The sequence below is a fragment of the Acipenser ruthenus genome, chromosome 13 (genome assembly GCF_902713425.1).
Source record: "Acipenser ruthenus chromosome 13, fAciRut3.2 maternal haplotype, whole genome shotgun sequence".
Classification (NCBI taxonomy): Eukaryota; Metazoa; Chordata; class Actinopteri; order Acipenseriformes; family Acipenseridae; genus Acipenser; species Acipenser ruthenus.
In genome coordinates this window covers 34,734,220-34,755,868 of record NC_081201.1, presented here as the reverse complement: position 1 = coordinate 34,755,868, position 21,649 = coordinate 34,734,220, and the positions used below count along the sequence as shown (strand labels likewise).

General features: G+C 37.7%; 1 protein-coding gene across 4 annotated transcripts in view; it reads right to left on the bottom strand.

The window, feature by feature from the left end:
- The window catches only part of LOC117418396 (dedicator of cytokinesis protein 1), a 198,132-nt gene extending 177,422 nt beyond the window's left edge, over positions 1–20,710 (bottom strand). For 3 of the 4 annotated variants that reach the window (XM_058985202.1, XM_058985203.1, XM_058985204.1), the window contains exons 1-7: positions 20,532–20,710; positions 4,251–4,334; positions 3,436–3,476; positions 2,650–2,705; positions 2,303–2,399; positions 1,701–1,849; positions 369–504 (exon numbers count right to left, since the gene is read on the bottom strand). In XM_058985202.1, coding sequence (XP_058841185.1) covers positions 369–504; positions 1,701–1,849; positions 2,303–2,399; positions 2,650–2,705; positions 3,436–3,476; positions 4,251–4,334; positions 20,532–20,574 — 606 coding nt within the window. In that variant the 5' untranslated portion in view covers positions 20,575–20,710. The remainder of the gene's footprint in view (positions 1–368; positions 505–1,700; positions 1,850–2,302; positions 2,400–2,649; positions 2,706–3,435; positions 3,477–4,250; positions 4,335–20,531) is intronic. The other variant, XM_034031388.3, reaches the window with a different exon arrangement.
- Positions 20,711–21,649: the final 939 nt, after the last annotated feature.

The following is a 21,649-nucleotide window of genomic DNA, read 5'->3' as shown; positions in this document are numbered from 1 at the left end:
TGAGTTAGATTGTTCAGTTTTGTCGGTGGCGGCCTACAAGCAGTTTTGTGGGCCACCACAGCGGCCCCTGGTTACGTTGAGGTTTCCGACCCCTGCTGTACATCAATCTATTCAATTACAGAGCAAATCATGGAGTGATATAAGTGGAACTGCAGTGGTCATGATTTTAAATTACATTGATCCTCTGATGAAATGAAAAAGCATGAAATATGCATGTTAAATATATACACACACACACACATTTAATTTGCCAGTAAATACTGATGTTAACTCATTTTGTGCAGTTGAAACCCTATTGGACAAACTTGGAAATGGTCTTTTCCATCTTAGCAAATAGGCGTACTGTACAAACAAGTCCATGTCTTTACCTGCTCCTCCTGGATTCTCTCCTCTATCTGTTTGGACGCTGTTTCATGAGCGAGGAACAGGCTGATGGTACTCGTCTGCTCAGGGTCCAAAATGTTCCCATCTTCATCTCTTACAACCAGATCCAAATCAAGATATCTGTTCAAAGACAGAGTCACTGAGCCACAGCCGTAACACACACATCTACAATTTGGCATGTGCGACCCCGGGCCAAAAAACAGTAATAGCAGGATTTATTGAGGAACATGATTGTCATTTTCTCTGCCTCCCTTGTTGTGCAGTTGAACCATTTCTCCGATACATTTTCATTACTTTAAAATATCTCTGAAGGTACAACAATAAAGACAATTCCACTGTCCCAGGCTTGCTCGCACCTACTAAGAAGCTGCACTTTACATGTGCTCTACACCGACTGAAACAGGTGAAGACGTCAAGATTTCCTGCGAAAGAAGGACAGTATAGAAGCTACTTAAGGATATGAGATTGATTACAAAACTTTAAATTACCACATTTTAACAACTCTGAGAAGCACATACTGTACATTCATTTACTTATTCATCACTTTCAAGGTGGAAAATGGAATATAATCTTTACTCCAGTTTATAGCACTTTTCAGGTTTTAATCCATTGCAAGTCATAATAGTTTGAAACCCACTTCTAGTCAATGGACATTGAAGGTCTTACTGAAATGGAATCCAGTAAACCCGTTAGAGTTCTTAGTGGACAGGGGTCCCTGTCACAAAGAGGCCAGCGGAGACACTGAGATGGAGATTGTGGCTGACCCTGAAGGGTGTGCTCCTTGGGAGTGAGCATGAAGGTGCAGCTGCAGGAGAGGGAAAGAAGGAGGCCTAATTTACTGGTACCAGCAGTGCACCTGACCTCAAGCTCTCCATTCCATACCATCATCCTGAACCTAAAAAAGCACTTTAAAAAAGCACAGCAAAAGCCATTCAAAGGGGGATAGAAAGGATAGAGACTAGGGCCAACTCAGTGTTCTACTTCATAATGGATTTAAAGATGGGCTGTTACTTTAAATGTCATGCATGAGAATGGAGTGGACCCTGAGGCAAATATCCGAGTGCTAAATTAAATATGAATCTACCGCAATTTACTGTATACACCTTTCCAGTACTTTACTGTTTGATACAACTTTTGTCTAGAAGTCAAATCAAAGTTTAGGCCCACTTTTTGGATGTCTTACTGAACAGATTAAAAACAGGAAAAAGTATTTTTTTAAAATACCATGCAGCATGACAATAGAATTTCTTTGAAATGTATTAAAAAATTCAGAAAATGAAGAGAGGAGACTTCTTGAGCAGGACAGCAATACTTACTTGTTCCCATAATCTATTTTAGAGGTGACTTTCTGTTTCAGCTCTTGCAGCTCATCTTGTGGAAGGGTTCCAGAGAGAATTTGCGATCTCCATTCTATTAAGTCGTATATCAAGTCCCTGACTGTGTTGAACATTTCACGCTTGTCTCCCTATTAATAATGATAAAAAAAAAAAAAAATCACACACGACTACTATCACAGCATTAAACTCATATACACAAACTAGATCTTGCTTGACGAGCAGGAAATCTTTGTTTTACTAATTAAACATCAGTTCAAGGCTATAAATGTGGCAGGTTTTTACATGAACAAAACAAAAAATTGACGGAGCCTTACAGCTAACACCACTGTTTACATTTTGCAATTGAAAAAAAAGTTTTAAAAAGGTTACAATTCTTAATTCAAAGGCAGAGACACATTCCTTTCACCATCCCACTTAGAAAATGTATACAGAAAAATCAATTACAGAGGAAATAAGACACTTAACAAGCTAATTTTTTGCTGGCATTATTAGCGTAGTAAATAATAATCTAAACATTAAGTTGATTGGAACAGGAAAGGCTACAAAAAGGACCAATGAGCCTAAACATGATCATTACTTACAACATATAATTCCCGCCATATTGAGGCCCATTCCCGAAGAATGGTGGTAACTTCTTGCACCAGAGGGAGCTCATTTGGAATGACAGTTTCTTTCTGCCTGGAAATGCGAAAATTCCGTAATAATTACACACACAAATGAACAGTCTATGTGATTTATTATCAGATGTTTAATCTTAGCATACAGCAATCCTTTAAATAACATGTTCCGTCATATAGTCTCAACAAAAATTAATGGCCAATTAAGACAGTATTAATATTTTCATTGTTAGGTTTAAATGCATCCACCTGTCTGATTAAACCATTGCAATCAATTGGTTAAGAATGGCCTGGTAATTTCAGCAACTCACCCATTGCCTTCAACCGTTGCATCTTTGAGGTGTATGTAACATGCAGGAAATATACCCTGTGACACAAAAAGCAGTAGAAATTAAACTCGGATAAGGACTGTGGTAAACTAAACCAGAGAACTGAAGTTCAATGGGCGTCCTCTGATCCCACCTCCAAACCAATCACCTCATTACAGTCAGGAGCTTGACAGTGGATGTCTGCCAGCTGAGCTCACCAAGCGCCTAACCAGTAGGGGTCACTGGAGTGCTAGGAATGATCCCCAGCCAAGATCGACAACTTAACACAGCTAGGTCACGAACTTGCACTCCCTTGACTGTATAACAGCCTTACCAGGTGAGCCACTTGGGGACCCACACAAGAACAATGAGAAAGTTATAAATAATGATTACAAAAAAATAATAATAATAAAGTTGTACTAACAAGCAGTGTTACAGTGTGACAATAAGAGTCACTACTAGGGTTAACTGATTTAATATATATATATATATATATATATATATATATATATATATATATATATATATATATATATATATATATATATATATATATATATATATATATAGAGGTGAATCTGCTAAGGGCAATCCCTTTAGAAAGTGCCATGTCGGATGAAGGTTCATGGTTCTTGACGTATTTGTGATCTGGTGCATAATTCAGAGCAATTGGTTTCCATGACCTGCTGAGTAAGGAGTCGAATGCAACTTTTATAAAAAAAAATCTTTACCTTTTTCCATAACTTTAGAATTCATGTTACTTCCTTAATGACAGGTCAATATACCCACCTTTTTGGACTTTCTTCTTATCCTATAGCCTCTGTACCAGCCTGACAAGAGACAACAGAAGAATTATGAATGTTTCTTTTCTACAAATTTGCTTGGTCTCCTATAGGGCTACAGGTATAAGTTATTCAAACATGTCTATAAAATACACTGAATAACCAGTGAGTCTTTATAAAGCTAAAGTCCTAAATTATTTATTTTCACCAAACTAGGGAATTTGTGGGAGGGAAAGTGCCCCCCTCCCCTGTGAAAATCATGGGCAACGATTGCCTAGGTTCCTACAGTAGGTATGTGGAATCATTTGAACCAACTTTCCATGCAAAGTCATGATCCTTAGATATTTGGCCCAACCAATCAAGAGGCCAGAACACTGGCTGTCAGTATGAAATTTTAGATGAGCAGTTCTAAATTAAATCTAAATAAAAATAGATATGTACTATACATCCCCGTGGGGTGTTACTGGCTCAAAATATCAGTGTGGCGGCATGCAACTTTCATTAACCAGCTGGTTACTGAATTCTACAGCTTAATGAAACAGAATACAAAATTCAGAAGAGGTTTGATTTCACTGTGCAGAGGTATTTTAATACACTTGAGCCCCTTTATTGCAATATGTCCAAAGTTGAACTAACAAATTTAGCTATTACAAATTAACTGTGCAGATTTGTAAATGTTTGCAGTTATTTCCAGCTGAGCAACACGTTATTATACAAAATAAAAATAAAAATAAAACCAATATTGTCACTGATAATACTCTGAATGATCACATGCACCATCACTTAAAACAGCTGTGTAATGGTTGACAGCAATCTACTAACCTTCATATGTTTCTAATATATGTGCTGTGTCCCCAATTTGTAGAGACAGCTCCTCTTCTCCTCTGGCATCATAATTATAGATTGCTGGGGGAGGGGGAAAGCAATAAAGCAACCAAATATTAGATATTGAAAAATGCAATAAACTCCCACTGCACTGACAGGTGGCAGCAGCGGTTCCTGGGGGCCTGCCATGTGCTCAAGGCAGCATCCTCAGCTTCACAATGAAACACACATCATTTCTAAATTATCGCAACAGCACAACACCTTTGTTTGCAGAAGTGCAAACTAATTTGTATCAGAGCCAAAGATGAAAAGCACATTGTGACTTAAAGAATGACCCTTATTTAGGTCTGTTGTTGTGTGTGGATTTAGATGAACACCGGTTAAAAATGAACTACCTATTTTCCAACCTACTTTTTTTTCGCACTTTCTCCCCAAAAAAATAAATACATTGTCAATGTTCCAACATCACTGCATCTCAATCACAGAATAATTCTCAAATGCCTTAATCACTGTTTTGACTAAACATTAGTACACAGTGCAGATACCTGCAGTAGTCAGGCTACTCTTTTCCCTGGATAAGACTGGATAAGATGCAGCACTTTACTTTAAGGGTCCATTAAAGTTTTACTCAACGCCTGCAGCATTTAAAAGAAACACATTACTTGACCTTCACATGTGTTTCAGAATTGTCCAGGTGCAATCAGGCCTATACTACCTCTGAACTTTCACTCTGGAGCGTTGACCAGGAGAAATAGGACTTCTCTTAGAAGCATCATACTGTAGCCACTCCAACCTGCAACAACGCTGGAGCTCTGATTGAACGGAGTAGCTTTTGTGGGAACAGCAAACAAGGTAGGTAAAGCCATGTGTTTCTTCTATACAATGCAGTGTGTTCTGCAGCACTTTAACAAGCATCTTATTAGGCCTAAAGGATTTGACTACATTAAACAGAACACTATTACCATGCAATGTCATTTTCACACTACCAGCTTCAAGTTGTCCTATAAAATAATAAGGTCTATTTTAATGCCTTTCATAGAAATTCAGGTTAACAGCTTGATACAGTAGCAATTTTCAGGTGAAATTAACTCATTTGAATTCATTTACAATTTAAGCAAAAAAAAGAAAAATGTCACAGCACTGTATTTGCTCCTTGCATTAACCTCACAAGCAGCTACCAATTTAAATTATTCAGTGATACACCAACATCAAATCTCATTAGACCAAAGAGAAATTATTCTGTAGGAGTCCATGACCCGAGCTGTAATGTGTAATGTCTAAACTCCATCCAGCCAGCAGCATGGAACCTATACATTTGCATTATAAAGGTGTACAGTATATAATCTGATAATTACACGTTCTTTAATGCAATATGATTATTGATTCACTGTTCCACAGTATATCGATACCTACGGTATATCATGATACCAAAATCCTACGATAACTAATATCAGGGTAAAATAAAAATATGGAAGTATCGCGTTTTTGATAGTGTTTGGTGTTGCGCTTTTAAAACAAAACTCTTTAATTGTGTGCTTTAAAAACAATATGAACTAAGCTTACTCACTTCTGCTTAGCGGAAGTGACCAACTACCCTGCGCGTTCTGGAGAAAGTAAATTACTGCAGCAGTCATGGCGAATGCCGGAGAGAGAAGCTTGGTGTGGAACCATTTTGGAATTCAGTCAGATGACAACAACAATCTGGTTTAAGGCAGACAATCAAAATATCAAAAGTGTTTTAATGAAGTGAAAAACTAAAGGAGGAAATGCCACCAGTTTATTTAAACATCTTTCAGATCGTCACCCCGATGTCTTTGCCGAAGTTTACTTTTACTGTAGTTTCTTCCGTTCTTTTAGTTTAGGTAAGTGAATCACAGTGAATATTATTTATAAAAAAGTCACAGCAAAGATAATACATAAAACAAGAATGTGCTAGAAGCTGATCAGTGCATTTCCTAGAAGCTGCAAAAATATAATTTGCCGACGTGTCATTAAAACTCTACCGCATGTCAAAAATTTGGATTTTGTGTTAATTTGTATTTTATGTGCATGTAATGTGATAGCTGTGAAAATCCTGTGTTTTGAATTGCATGCATGAGCGATGGCAAGACCAGAATGAATACAGACTTTATTGCCAGCATATCAGTTTCCCTACAGGTAACAGGATCAATGGGATGCTTCACCTGCAGAGGAAAACAAAAGTCCACCAATGCAAATTGCTACAGGTTCAGCATGAAAGCAATAAAAATTATTTTACAGTTTATTATAGTAGCTAAAGTGGTTGTCTTGTCTACTTTACTTTCTTTGCAAGACTTTTTAACAACCAAACTAGCACGTTGATTAAAGGAGGTGTTATGTTGTATGTGACTTTTTAAGAACATAAGAAATGTTACAAACAAGAGGAGGTCCATTTGGCCCATCTTGCTAATTTGGTTGTTTATTGATCCAAGCAAGAACCTCATCAAGCTATTTCTTGCAGTAACCGTGTAAATCAGCTTCCACAACAGTGTTTCATTTTTTCACTCCTTGCTCACATTTTTGTATGTAAAACATCTGGCCTGGTTATAAAAAGTCTGCTTCAAGGAAAGTATTTCTTTGTTATATATAAGAATTGAAAGATTCCATGTAATCAAAGTATTTGAAGCTGGCCGAAACGCCAGAGTTCTCTTTTTATATGTAAGAAATAAAGAACATGGAGTCTTTTCCATGTGTTGTGCCTTCTTACCAGTTTTATTTGAATTTTATAGTCCGTGGCAATGACCTTTGAATATACTCGTTTTCAGCAGAATATTATATTATAAGATAGATAGATAGATAGATAGATAGATAGATAGATAGATAGATAGATAGATAGATAGATAGGGAGAGAGAGAGAGAGAGAGAGATATTAGTATAAACAGCAAGCATTCCATCATGCTATAGCATTAACTGTGTATTAGCCTCATGTACTTTGCACTTGCAAAAAAAGGAATTTGGCAGCCACTTAATATGTAATGGACACATGATCTAAAGTATCGCGATAGTATCTAATATCATGATACTGTGCATAGTATCATATTGATACTCCCTAAATGACGTATCACAGAACACTACTTAGTGCAGTAAATGTATTTTGTTAGCACATCAGGATTGAGAACAGACAAGATCATATGAAACCCACAGCGTCATGAATAACAGGCACATTTACAAACGTTGTCAAAGTTCATAATAATTATGGAACTCAGATTAAAGATTCTGTCTTATAATAGTTATTTCTGTTTTGAGTAGTCTAACGCACAGCTGTTTGTCCTGGAAGTTTCTTGTGTGTAATAATTATTATTATTATTATTATTATTATTTATTTCTTAGCAGAAGCCCTTATCCAGGGCGACTTACAATTGTTACAAGATATCACTTTTTTTTTTTTTTTTTTTTTTACATACAATTACATTATTTTTTTTACATACAATTACCCATTTATACAGTTGGGTTTTTACTGGAGCAATCTAGGTAAACTACCTTGCTCAAGGGTACAACAGCAGTGTCCCCTAACTGGGATTGAACCCACGACCCTCCGGTCAAGAGTCCAGAGCCCTAACCACTACTCCACACTGCTGTAGGTGACAAGACCACTAATTACAACGCATGGCTGTGCTCGCCTTATTTGAGGGATCAGAACCAACGTTATTTTTTTCCATGTTTTACTAGGATTTGCCACCCAAATGAGTCAAGTTTATTTAGGTCAAATCTTTACTTGCATTTTGATGTATTACTTCATCATTCTTGAGCAAACTATTATTATCCTGAAAAAGATCACAGCCCCACCACCCCACCCCATATGATATTTTTTTTCTCCAGTCCTACATTTAAAAAAGCACCCCTTGCATCCTCTGCATTGAACTGTCATTAGGGAACTTCGTTCATCAGTGCATCTCAGCTGGGGCTGGCAGAGTTCCAATTGAAATCACCTATTACTGATGGAAATGAACAAGTCTGATTTCAAATCGGTTCCCAGGGGCAGATGGAAAGTTGGCATTGGTGTGTTCTGCTTACTATGCATGCAACAGTGCATAATACAATGTGCCGCATGCTTAGAAGCAACATTTTGTGGTTCAGAATAAAGGTTAAGTAGTCTATTCCCCATACATGATCCATGTGATTTCCCCATGATGTGTAAATAAACACACCTTTAAAAAGAACTTGGGTGTTCAGTTCAGAAGGGATGTAGCTGCGGTAACAGCGGAATGTACTGGGGAGTTGGAACACATACTGGAATGTTGCAGCTACCGTAGTCTATTTTAATCCATGTGGGTCTTTTCAAAAATCATATTGTCCTCGGAGAAAATAAAACTGTGCAAATTCCACCATACAATTCATACTAATCAGCCCACAGTACCATATGGAAGCAAATACCATAGCCAATACTCCAGGCTCATAAGTCTCTATAGGCAGATAATAAACACACTCAAGGTTTTAATAAGCCTCAGAACACCATGCTTACAGTAAATCTACGCACAATTCATCAATGAATTTTTTTTTTTTTTCAGGGAAGACCGAGTCATGAAATATCTCCCCCCATACCCTACTTCCCTAGAAGGAGTGGCATCTTAGTACCCAAGCAAACTTACATAAAATACAGGGTTTACTTTTTTTCATTGCGCCATATAAACAGCAACCTACTGCAAAGCACATTGCTACATTTTAGATAACAACAATACTGTGGAAGCGGAATGCGTCCTTACTATACAGCTGGTGTTTCTCAAACATGTATATTCCAAGAAAGAAAGAACTTAAAAAGAAAAAAAAGTATATTGGATCAGTATGTTCTATAATGCTCTCAAGCAGCACACGTTTTCTGCCTGTTTAATGCCCTGGAACACATTTTACCTAGTTACTCTGAGTTTATGAATACAGAACAGTGCAACACAAAGAACACACAGATGAAGCGATAAAGCACTTTACACCAAGGGTGGTGGGCTCCAATTGCTCAAGGCTCATTTCACTCCTGGTTTAATAGGTTTAATTCATTAACCAACTGCTAAAGGAGATGGATGCACATTTAATTGGCTCAATTTAATAATTTAAGAAGTGGCTGGTTGAAAGAATCATGTGGACTGGAATACCTTCTACTTTAGAAGACAAAAATGCATTGTCCTTTTAATAAGATCTAAAATAATAATGTATTGCGGGGGGTCTTGGTTGTTTTTTGCGTGTTCTGTGAAAATGAACCTGGTATTTGGAAGACAGCTTGGGAACAAAAGGACAAAGGTTTAGTCAGGAGAAAATCCCAGTTTCTTGCCAACAACTGCATTGTATTTTAATGAGCCGACTGCTTTGCAGTAATCAAGGTACATTTTCAGACATTTTCACACCGTCATGCTCTGGCACAAGGATATCCTTATGCGGCACTGGGATGGCATTTGTGTGATTTTGGAGAAGGCGGCTCTGCGTTACTACAACATTGTTTATTGAAGAGCAGTCCTGGTTCAGTTCATACAGCTAAGGTGGTGGCAGTTCAGCAGGTGCAGCAAATTTGGCTCTAAGACAAAAGATCACATGTCTGAATCCAGCCTGAATAGAACTTTGGAAATATCCCAGCATGGTGCGGACAAGAACACTTAAATCTCAATCCAACTTGGGTCTTATGGGTAACCCTAACTGATGCCCCTGGGCAAGGCATTCCAAACCTATTGTACAATGCTGCATTCTCTTCCTAAACCTTTGGAAGATGAATGGTCAGCAGACCAGCTGCTCTAGAGATCATCCAAAATGTTGTAAACTCCTTGCCCATGCATGCCCATGCTGTAATAGCTGCAGAGGTGGCTCAGCCACAGGGAGTGCTACATTTTCTTCCATCAGCAGTATAATAGAAGTATACTTCTACATCACATCCTGTCATAGTGCAGTTGTTTATTGTTCCAAAACACAAAATGCAGTCCTCATGGCCTAATTGCGGTTTCTCAACACTATGCAAATACATTTTACAATATAGGTCTGATTCCCCAAGAAATGCAAGCATATCAAAAAGGACGGTGCCCCCGAGAACCAGGCTGGTGCTTTCTGCCAAGGTCTGTCCCTGATATGACAGTGCCCTGCTAGACAATTAACACCGCTTCCTGCAGCTGCCAGTATTCCTTATGAGGGCCAAGCAGGCCCAACCCTGCTTAGCTTTGCAGAGATCTAATAGGCTTTAATGCTGCAGTCTGCCAGAAAAAAGGAGTGTGCAATACAAAAGCACCTACACTCCTGAGTCTGAACTGAAGGCTACTGCATTTCCTCCCTCCTCCCCCCCTCCCCCCATTGAACCGTGTTCTTGTGTTTGTCCTCTAGACTTTTAAGGAAGGATATTCAGCTGTATATCAATGTATACATCGATTGTATAATTTATACAATACTTCCTGTAACTTCAGTTCCAACATCTGGAACACAAAAGGATCCAACATGCCTTGCAGTGCTCGAAAAACCCCACAGGACACATGTTATATCTTGCAGCTACAGAGAGGACTTGCTGAATGGTTAATATGCATCAACTAAAAAGCAATGCCAGTGTTGTAATTAAAGATCAATTGATCTAACTAATTAGCATGTACTGCCTCTTTCTATTTAAACCTTGCTAGATGCCTATGCCAGATTTTTTAGGCTTTACAACTACAAGTTTGCTGGCTATCTGCCACTGATGTGGACCTAAAGGTGTCCGCAAAGGGAAAACACAGGTTATGGGATTTGATAGTCATAGAATACAGCTCTGTAGTATATGTGTGTGTGTGTGTGTGTGTGTGTGTGTGTGTCACTGATATGGCCAGAGGTTGAAATAATGTGGCAGTGATGAGGCTAATTTTTACTGAACAACAGCGGCATTGAGACTTAACTGAGGAAATCATAGAATGCAGCGCTGTACCAAATAAGACACAAACTCAAACTGTACTGTCTCTATACCCGAGAAACTTTTATAAACCATCTTACCTCAACTAGGTAGCCATCTGAGGTGACGTGAAGGAGGCTTTGACACTGTGTCGGCAGCAGCTTTGTAGAATTACTGACACACAAGAGTTCATTTTCATTATACGATGCCCACAATCAAACCCGACCAAGAAATTATAGGAGAAAACTGAAAATATGAAGTCTGCTCTTGAAATAGCAGCATTGAAGGAGCAGCAACAGAGATGCCAGTCTTACAAAATAATATAAGACACAAGCCCCCCCCCCCAGAAAGATGCTTCAAGACACAGTATAATTCTCTGCTGTACTTTTTTTGATTTATTTCATAACATAAGTGAACGCATTTTCTATTACAAGGTCTAATACAAACTTATATAATGTCATTTATGCTACATAAACCAATTAAATACCAATTGCTTGCTAAAGGGTAGATTCATTACAATAATAACTACGGTCCTAAGTGAGAATTTAGCAGCAGATGCCTGAAAGTAATAAATATTGTCTACAAAACATGCAAGCTTTTGCCCCCAAAACTAATTTTATTAAATGTTTAGGCTTAGTACTGACAAGTCATCTTTCCTTTGCAACATTTATTCACACAGATCAGAGAATGCACAAAAGCCCTCTGTGTACGACTCCAATCTTTCCAACTGGAGGGTGTGCCAGATTGTGCAGCACTGGAAATAATAAATCAAATCAGGCGCTCTACCAGCCAAAAATGAACAAGTCAGAAAAATCTAGTAGAGAAGCTTCCTCTGTCCCCTGGCTCAGTGCAACACAGAATCCCTACAGAATCCCTAAAACACACTTTAAAAAAAACAAAAACATACAGCAAACATAATAAAATGCAAATCAATTCTACACATCCGTTCCAGGTTTTACTGTCATCTTAAACCTGAGCATGTTTTAAGAAACAAATGTTTAATTGTGTATACTGGATGTTTCCTTTATTACAAGAACATTTTGACTCTGGGATCATGTGACTATGCAAGATAGGAACTCCCACTGATGACAAAGTGGCCTGAACAGATACTGAACTGCGCAGGTTTATTGTTATACACGCAGATAGGCCATTTATAATACATTACCACAGCAGCACAAACTTGCAAGGAGGAATGTTCATGTCACATTTGAACCAGTTTCCTTATAAACTTTTACTGTGCTGCATGCTTGGCTTAACCAGCCAAACCACGGAGATGAACGCTCAGGTGTGTGTAATCAAGCAAGAACTGTTCAAAGGCTCAGCCTCCTTTGCATTGGGAGTTTTATTTCCATCTAAGGGATATACTTGATGTTCAATTCCTATTAAATGTTGAAGGGTGTTTTCAATTAAAATGTTCTCCTTTTTCTCGCTTGACTTTAATAATAAATAAAGCTCCAAAAGTCAGGTTTACAGCAACTGCAAGGAACAGATAAGTTTGCCACTCAGTCACCCAAAAAGAAAATCCTCCATCTAAACGTCTACAGTATAGCTGACTTTTGTATAATTCTCTTGAAAGCCTGCGTTTCATTGCATCGGGTTAGCTATCTTCTGGTGCTGGAAAATGGATGAGCATTATAGTGTATTTCCTGTAAACCTATTAGTCTGGACTCAGTAGGGACGGGTTCTTATCTGTGTTATCTAGGAAGAAAATCCATATTTACTTTTTTCAAACCAGCCCCATCTGCCTTTTCAGAAAAATTGTTTCCAACCCCCGCCCCCCCCCCCGCCCCCAGAGATGAACAAACCCATGGCCATCTGTCCAGTGGGCAAACATTAAAAGCACCACGGGTACAGTAAACTTATATAGGAAATTAATTCATGAAGCCCTCAGGCATGTGACATAGGTGGGTCCTCAGTCTGCTCCTCTTGGGATGCAGTTCTTGCAATGCAATCTTTCATCTGATGTCTTTACATTATTCCAAAAAATAATTTTTTATTAAATGTATACACTTCTTTTGATTTAAATGATGCAACAGTTCCCGTCATTGAAGATCGTGTTTGTGGCAACCATGATACATGGAACCAAACACAAGCAAAGAGACACATTTATGTAGCTTTGAATGACCACTGATGTCAACCAATCATGAACCAGAATTCATTCAAAACTGGATTATCATACAAGAAGGGGCACCAAGAAGTTTCCAAAGCAAGTTTCATCAAAATAAATTGGTTCTCAAATACATTACAATGTAAATGTAATGTCCCTGGGGTAGGTGTGTTAATCTTTTAGTGTTAAACACTGAATCAAAAATGTAGGTTAATAATCCTTCCAAGCTCACCCTTAAATCATTAAGCTACTCTTATTAAACAGAGATTTAATTTGAAAGGCTTTTTGCTCATGCCATGCTAACTTGTTTACATTTAAAATGAACGTAATCCATAGCCTAGTAAGTCGATATCAGTTAGTGCATTTTTACTATATAAATCTCCTACAAGGACTACATGTAGCAATATAAACAATACACAGCAAAGACTACATCCAACATCCAACAGACTGCTAGGGAGGTATAAACATGAAAAGATTGGTGAATAAAATCATTGCAATACAAAATAAAAATGCAAAATGACACCCGTGTTTATCATTTTTGTATGCAGAGGATGACTTTTCATTGGCTGTTCAAGGAAGCAAGTTTCAGGCATGCTTACATTGTTTCACAATCATTACTCAGGTTACATGGCCTAAGGATATCACCTGATTTATGATACCTGAGAAATGTGTATCGCAAATCAATGCTCTTACTGCTGACAACATTAAAAAATGTAATGTTCATAATGTCATTTAGCACTGTAGTTAGTGCTGGGACGAACACTGGATTTTCATATTCGGATATTCGCTCTCAATTTAAATATTTTTTAGGATATTAGTTTGTTTTTCAAAAAGTAATAAAAGCCATTATATTGCTCTGAATGCAGGCAGAGACAGCGTAGCAGCAGTTGCAGGTGGCGTGGCCGTGGCCCGTGTGTGTTGTGTGCCTTTATTTTACAGAAAGACCTTATAATAAAGTAACACATTAACTTAGAAAAATATAAAGAATACATTGTGTAGGACTTACTTTACCCCAGTGAATTAACTACAAAACAAAAGATGCTAAATAGCAGTTCAAGTTAAACATTGTTTTGTTTATTCCCAAAATAAATAGTACATAAAGTTGACAACGCATTTTATTTCTTTTTTTCATTCCTTGCCACTTCAAACTGAAGTACAAAAGAGAACACTAAATAATTCGCAAAAACAAGACACAAGCGGCAGAAACAACCACACACAAGTTGTGTTTGTTGTCAGTCACATGGGCCTGTGTAGTGCTGTACTTTGAAATGAAAATACTTTACAAACAATTTAAACAGCTATCAAAGCCAAACAGCATTCCTATTTGCAAGGAAGATGAAAGGGGATGTTCACAATTCAGAGAAGAACACTGGACATACCTCTTCAATTAAAGGTTGCGTAAATTTATTTATTTTTTTTTGCAATACCTGTTCCAAAGGACACATTTTGAATGCCTGCTATGTTAAAACTGTACAACTTCTAGCACGCTCTGACATGTTTGCAAGAATGAAGATGACAATTTGCAGCAAAACAATCCATACGTTGCATGACTGTACATGTAAAATGTTACAGTACATTTGTAATGCAACTTTATATTCATAATATACCCTTCAGTCGACAACAACTTGTTACTAGATCATATAAGGGTTAGTATTTTGTTTGTTTTTTCCAGCGCCAATTTTGTTCAGAATAATTTTGAGCACTCTTATAGCAGCATGTGTTACGATATTTAAGCAGCAACTGAACAGCACAATCCACTGGAGATGGAGGGAGGGGGTAGCAAAGTCTGATTTTTACCTGTGTTAGAATTTAGCCAGGATACAAGGTTAAGACCCCTGCTCTTCTTTGAAAAAACAAAACAAAACATAAGATTCGCAGAGTAGTTTAGTGTAATATGTCTTCCTCCAAGAATCAGATGAACAAATGAAATATACAATGCAAGGAATGTTTAAAGACAAAGGCTTTGGCGTGCTGGTTTTTTTGTTTTTTATTTTTTAAAAATCAAATCTTTTTTGTACAAGCTGTTAATTTGCATGTTGCTTGTAAGTGTGTTGGAAAGATTCTTAATGCTGTATTCAGTCACTGGAGCCCACTGAACTGGATACATGTGCAGAACTCTGTTACTGGTCCATGTGACTGTAAAGACCACACAGCCTTGTTTTTCAGCTGGCAGTGTTTAGCATCTTTCTGGCATTATGGCACTTTCTGGAGTATATTTATTATGTCCCAGCAGCAAACTGTTTCTGCCTTAGCGAACTTACCACTTTGCAAGCAGGGACTTCACAGCAGGTCATGTTGTTTATTTGTGATTATATAACTTTTACCATAAATATCTCAATCTAGATCTACTACCTTGACAGTTAATTCTAAAAGTATTTATGTAAATGTATACAGCATTAAATGAGATCAATCCTTTTTTGGGGGTGGGGATGGAGGGGCTACACTCCTTTAATAAACATTTTATAAAAGCATTTATTTAATTCAGGGATTATTTTAAAAATAGCGCTATGCAAATGTGCTCTATTAAAACGTTTGGGATATACAAAAAGCGTTAATAAACATTTAACTGTACACATGCATATATACAACACTGAGTGTATGTAAATAATGCAAGACGGGCATATTAAAATTGCAGATATTGAAACTCAAGGGACTGTCTGAGTCATTTTTTGTGTCACGGTACACAAATAGACAAAATAATCCCAGAAGTTAGTCAGCTTCCTGTCATCCAATCTTTGAGTCAGATCGGTTTCTGTTTACAGAACTCTACAAAATAACAATATTAGGCTACACCATTTATTGTCTACACTACTTACTCTCTGAAAGTCATATTCAAATTAGTTCCAACACAGCAATTCTCCAAGTTTTAGTAATGTACTGAAACTCATTAGTTTTTTTTTTCATTTTAATACAGGAACAAGCTGCATTACACAAAGGCGAGCAGTGCAATTGAACAGAATGATCTCAGATCCACACTGGTATTACTGTTCATCACACAGCCTTCACTTGAGCTGAAAATTGAATAAGTTTGAATAATTGAAATTCATTCCGTTTTTTTTTTTTTTTTTTTAAATCTATGCAAAATTAAAAACATTGTTGCCCAGTGCTGTGGCAAGTTACCTAAAAATCAATGACAGTACTATGAATCTATGTACATTCCTTCAAACGCTTAAGGTAAATTTAGTCGATATGTTATAAACTTCCAAATTCTGCATTGAAATAATGCCTAATAACTATTTAGAGCCATTTTCAATGCAGAAAAGATATCAGGCAAGACACTGGCATTACAGTGTGCTGGGAAAGGGGGTCCAAATTGTCCATACAGTGTCAACATAGTGTATGTTCACCACTGGTATCAATCATGCATGCTGAAATGGGTGTGTTGAGTGCCTGTATACACATACTAATGTGTACACACATCTCTGGATATCCCACAATTGCTTGGTGAAGTGTATTAGATTACATTTTGATTGGAAGTCATCTTCAGCAGTGTCGTATGAATCAATATTGTGTATAAACCTTTTAACTAGATTACATGTTAGCCTATTGCAGCCACGGGGCTTCCAGAAAACCGCTCTACAAAGCAAGGGTTTATCCAGTACATACAGAAATATCCCAATAAATAAAAACAAGTGACGCAAGTAACAAACAGTACACCGAGGACATCCACGCCTCGTTACAAAACCTTCAGAGCAGTGGATCAAGTCGTTCTCATTAAAAAAAATGATAACCTCCACCATAAATGTTTTTTGAAATATGAAAAATTGGCACAGGAATGTGATGTTATTTTACTAAATCAGAAAAAAGCTTGTTATAAAATATGCAGAAAATGTAACTGCATTTTGAATACACATTTCTGTTCACTTCCTGTGATGAAGTGGCGTACAGATGTCATAGGGATCTTAACAATGCTAACTCAACTCCAACCTTGTTACTGGAGGCATTAAGTTTAACAATGCATTAGATGTAGGCTACTGTATTAGTTGTGAATACAATTGTAAACAATGAGAGCTTAAAATGAATGTGCTTGTCAGTACAGTTATATATCATATTTGTACTGTTAAATATCTTATATTTTAAGCAAAATACTAAAAGGGAGGGAAGTGTGGCTCAACTCCAGTAGTAAACACTCACTGGAAAACAACACCAGGCAGCATTTATTACGGTCGTTTTTATTCTGCTTGCATGAGCATTTAAAATGGCCTCTTCTGTACCAGCCTGAGTGACATAAGCAGAGATCTTACGTCCACTGATCAAATTACATAAAATTATGAAAACAACTGAATATCAAGCTGGCAGCATGAAGAAATGAAGTGTGCGTACTGTACAAACAACACTGAAGTTTATCCATTCAGTTTATGAACCAATTACCATTGGCTTTTCAATTTACTGCATCAGTAACCACCACTGAATACTTTTACTTAAGTACGCAAAACGTTTTACCCGTGGATGCGTTTACCAAATTAAGACCGTTATTCACCCTGCCAATCCCCTGTACCTTTTTGGACATTGTGTTGCTTTCCAGTGTAGAAAGCCAATGTCTGCTCAACTGTATCATGACACGTGAGTGTGCAAACCTCATGAGGGAGGCTGCACATGACCACTGCAGTGAGCAGATGCCCATCTTCTCAGCAAATCTGCTGTGAGCTGACCCGATTGCTGCCATAAAGATATGAACTACCTGAATTGTGCCAGACCCTCGCGGGAATACAGCTCAGTAAAAAAGAGAGACCAAGGGTCCAGTTGTGGTTCTGTCACATTTATATGTGCAAGGAAAATAAAAAATAATGCAGGTGGAAGAAGTTAAATGCATGAGCTGAGTTCTATCTTATCGGTTTAATATAGATGCCTGAAGGGCAAGAAACTAAGCTAGGCTAATTTAAAAAATTTATGAAAGTTAAAACTTCAAATAGAAACCATTATGGCTATAGCCTTTATCAGCACAGAAAATGCACAACACCTCCTCCCCACCCTCCTCCTCCCCTCCCCACCTCCCCCACCCCACCCCTCCTCACCCCACCCCTCCCCACCCCACCCCTCCCCTCCCCACCCTTCCCCTCCCCACCCCACCCCACTCTACTCTTCCCCTCCCCTCCCCACTCTTCCCCTCCCCTCCCCTCCCCACCCCACCCCACTCTTCCCCTCCCCTCCCCACCCCACCCCACCCCACCCCACTCTTCCCCTCCCCTCCCCACCCCACCCCACCCCACCCCTCCCCACTCTTCCCCTCCCCTCCCCACCCCACCCCTCCCCACTCTTCCCCTCCCCTCCCCACTCTTCCCCTCCCCTCCCCACCCCTCCCCACTCTTCCCCTCCCCTCCCCACAAAGACTACATCCAACATCCAACAGACTGCTAGGGAGGTATAAACATGAAAAGACTGCTGAATAAAATCATTGCAATACAAAATAAAAATGCAAAATGACACCCGTGTTTATCATTTTTGTATGCAGAGGATGACTTTTCATTGGCTGTTCAAGGAAGCCAGTTTCAGGCATGCTTGCATTGTTTCACAATCATTACTCAGGTTACATGGCCTAAGGATATCACCTGATTTATGATACCTCAGAAATGTGTATCGCAAATCAATGCTCTTACTGCTGACAACATTAAAAAAAATGTAAATGTTTATAATGCCATTTAGCACTGATGTACAAAAGAGAAAACAAAACAATTCACAAAAACAAGCGGCAGAAATAACCACACCCACAAGTTGTGTTTGTTGTCAGTCACGTGGGCCTGTGTAGTGCTGTACTTTGAAATGAAAATAGTTTACAAACAATACAAATAGCACAGTCAAACAGCATTCCTATTTGCAGGGAAGATGAAAGGGGATGTTCACGATTCAGACAAGAATACTGGACAAACCTCTTCAATTCAAGGTTGTGCAAATTCCTCTCTTTTTTTGCAATACCTGTACCAAAGGATCCATTTGAATGCCTGCACGCTCTAGCAGGCTCTGACATGTTTGCAAGAACGAAGATGAAAACTTGCAGCAAAACAATCCATATGTTGCATGACTAAGCCCATCCTGTACATGTAACATTTGTAATGCAACTTTATATTCATAATTTGAATGTACCCTTCAGTTGAAAACAAACTGTTACCAGATCGATAAGGGTTAGTATTTCGGTTTTGTTTTTTCCAGCGCTGACTTTGTTCAGAATAATTTTGAGCACTCTTATTGCATCATGCGTTAAGATATTTAAGCAGGAACTGAAAAGCACAATCCACTGGAGATTCAACGATTCTTTGAATACATCTGTGAATGACTTTAGCAGTTCGTTTCTTTGTTTTACAACCTCCTGCATTTCCATGCGCTCCTGCATCTGCCTTTTCTGTTCCTTTGCAAAGTCTTACAATTGAAGTACTACTGTTTGTTTGTTTTTTCTCTCCAATATGATTTAAGTCTTATAGTACATATATCATTTTGTTTATAATGTGCTCTTGGTTAGATAGTAATGTAACACTGCAAAAGTAACTAATTTTAGTAAAGTTATCTTATTCTAACATCCCCTTTAAGCCACGAAAAAAAAGGGTTTAAAGTTTTTGGTATTGCCTATGCTGCTTTGCTTTTTCAGCCGGGATACACTGAAGCCTTCTCTCTCAGACTAGCAAAACTATTTAAAAGAAAAAAACACACAGTGTTACATATAGTTCACCTTTAACACCGCGCTGTTCCTCCATTGTTTTAATTTTTAAATGCAGTTAAGAAAATACTCCTGAATGTAAGGCAGACCGAACAAACAGTAACACGCGGGGCGTTTTGAATGCTGCATGCGATGCTCCAGATTCATTTTGTTTCATCACCAATACAAAATAGCAATCTATCCCAGCATCACACAGAAGATGAGAGCTCTGTAAAATCGATAATGTGTATCAATTGAGGGCTTTTACAGACCGGGGTAAACATTTTGTGACAATTTTACAACTTAAACGACAAACTACATTTATTTATAGCGCGTCAAAATTTGATTCCAGATGTTAAAGCGGCCGTATCACTGCAAGGATACATTGTTGTAAATAGGCGCGCCTTTCCTTACACATCCCGACCCTTGATTGATTTACAAAGAAAGGAAAGTATTACATTTTGCATTTATTTAAATCATACAGAGCTAAAGCGATTCAGCAGAGATTTGCATGAGTAACCATTGTGGGTAATTCCACTAGAAATGCTGGATGGCACAGGACGGAGGCCTGGTTGGAGGTACTGCAGAGTTTGGTGCACGACTGGGCTAAAATATATATAATTAGGGTTCTTCCCAAAACTTGCGAATCGAATGCACAACCAAGTACAGTAGTTTCAAAAAGAAAGTTACGTTTTTACTTACCTACGCCGTATTTTTCTTTTTTAGTTGGGACCCAGCGCGTCATTTTCACTTTTCCACAAACTTTTGTCACACCAAGTTTGTTGTTGTGCACCGTGGTTCTTGAATGGGCTCCTAGTTTTTTATTTCCGCCATTTTCCACCGATAGCCTAATAACTGTGGGAGCGAAGAGGAGCAGGAAAAGTTTTTTTTTTTTTTTTGTCATGTGGTGCAAGCGTCATTGTACAAACTCCGTAATGTCAAATGGAAACAATATTTTTTATCATAATATAAATTGTATTTTAATACTTTTAAAAAATGCCCATTACAGTTTTTCACAACTAACCTGAATAGATGAAAGCGGAGCAAAGTGTATTGTTACCTTAGGGTTGGGTTGTAGTTACCTAAAAATATTTCTAATACAAGAAAAATATTTGGATAAAGTATGGTTACTGATAAAATAACGTATTGAATAAGTTATTTTATCAGTAACCATACTTTAAACAAACATTTTCCTTGTTATATATGTAATGTATATATGTGTGTGTGTACATACCCCCGGAATTTACTCCCTTTATTTAATATTTATTTTTTGTTAATAAATACTACGAATTGGAAATGTCAATGAAAGGGTATTTTTAAAATAAAAATGCATTTTATAGATTTCATGGAATGCTCATGAAGTAGAATTTGCACGCACCACATATCTCCCGCTAGGGGCCGATGTGCACCTGCTCTCAGAAGTTTTACTGCTTTGGGGCTTAAACAGTAAGACACCCCTAGCCATTTGCTCACTTTCTTAATGAGTTTAACACAATAAAATATATTTCAAGTTGTTTAAGATACTAAATGTTTACTTGAATGTTTGTTTTCCATTTCCATTTGCATTTGTATAACTACTAACTACTTTAAAAGTATTCACATGTCAAAAAAAACTAATATTAGAGTATGATTTATATATTGTACAATATAATGAAAATACATTGGCATATATTCTATAATTCATGTTGTAATCTTCAATATATTGAAATATATTAATCAATGTATTACATTATATTACTCAATATATTAAAATATATTTTTGTTCCGTAAGGGACAGACGAAGGTCGTCACACAGCTGTACCATTTCAACTCCTCCTTCA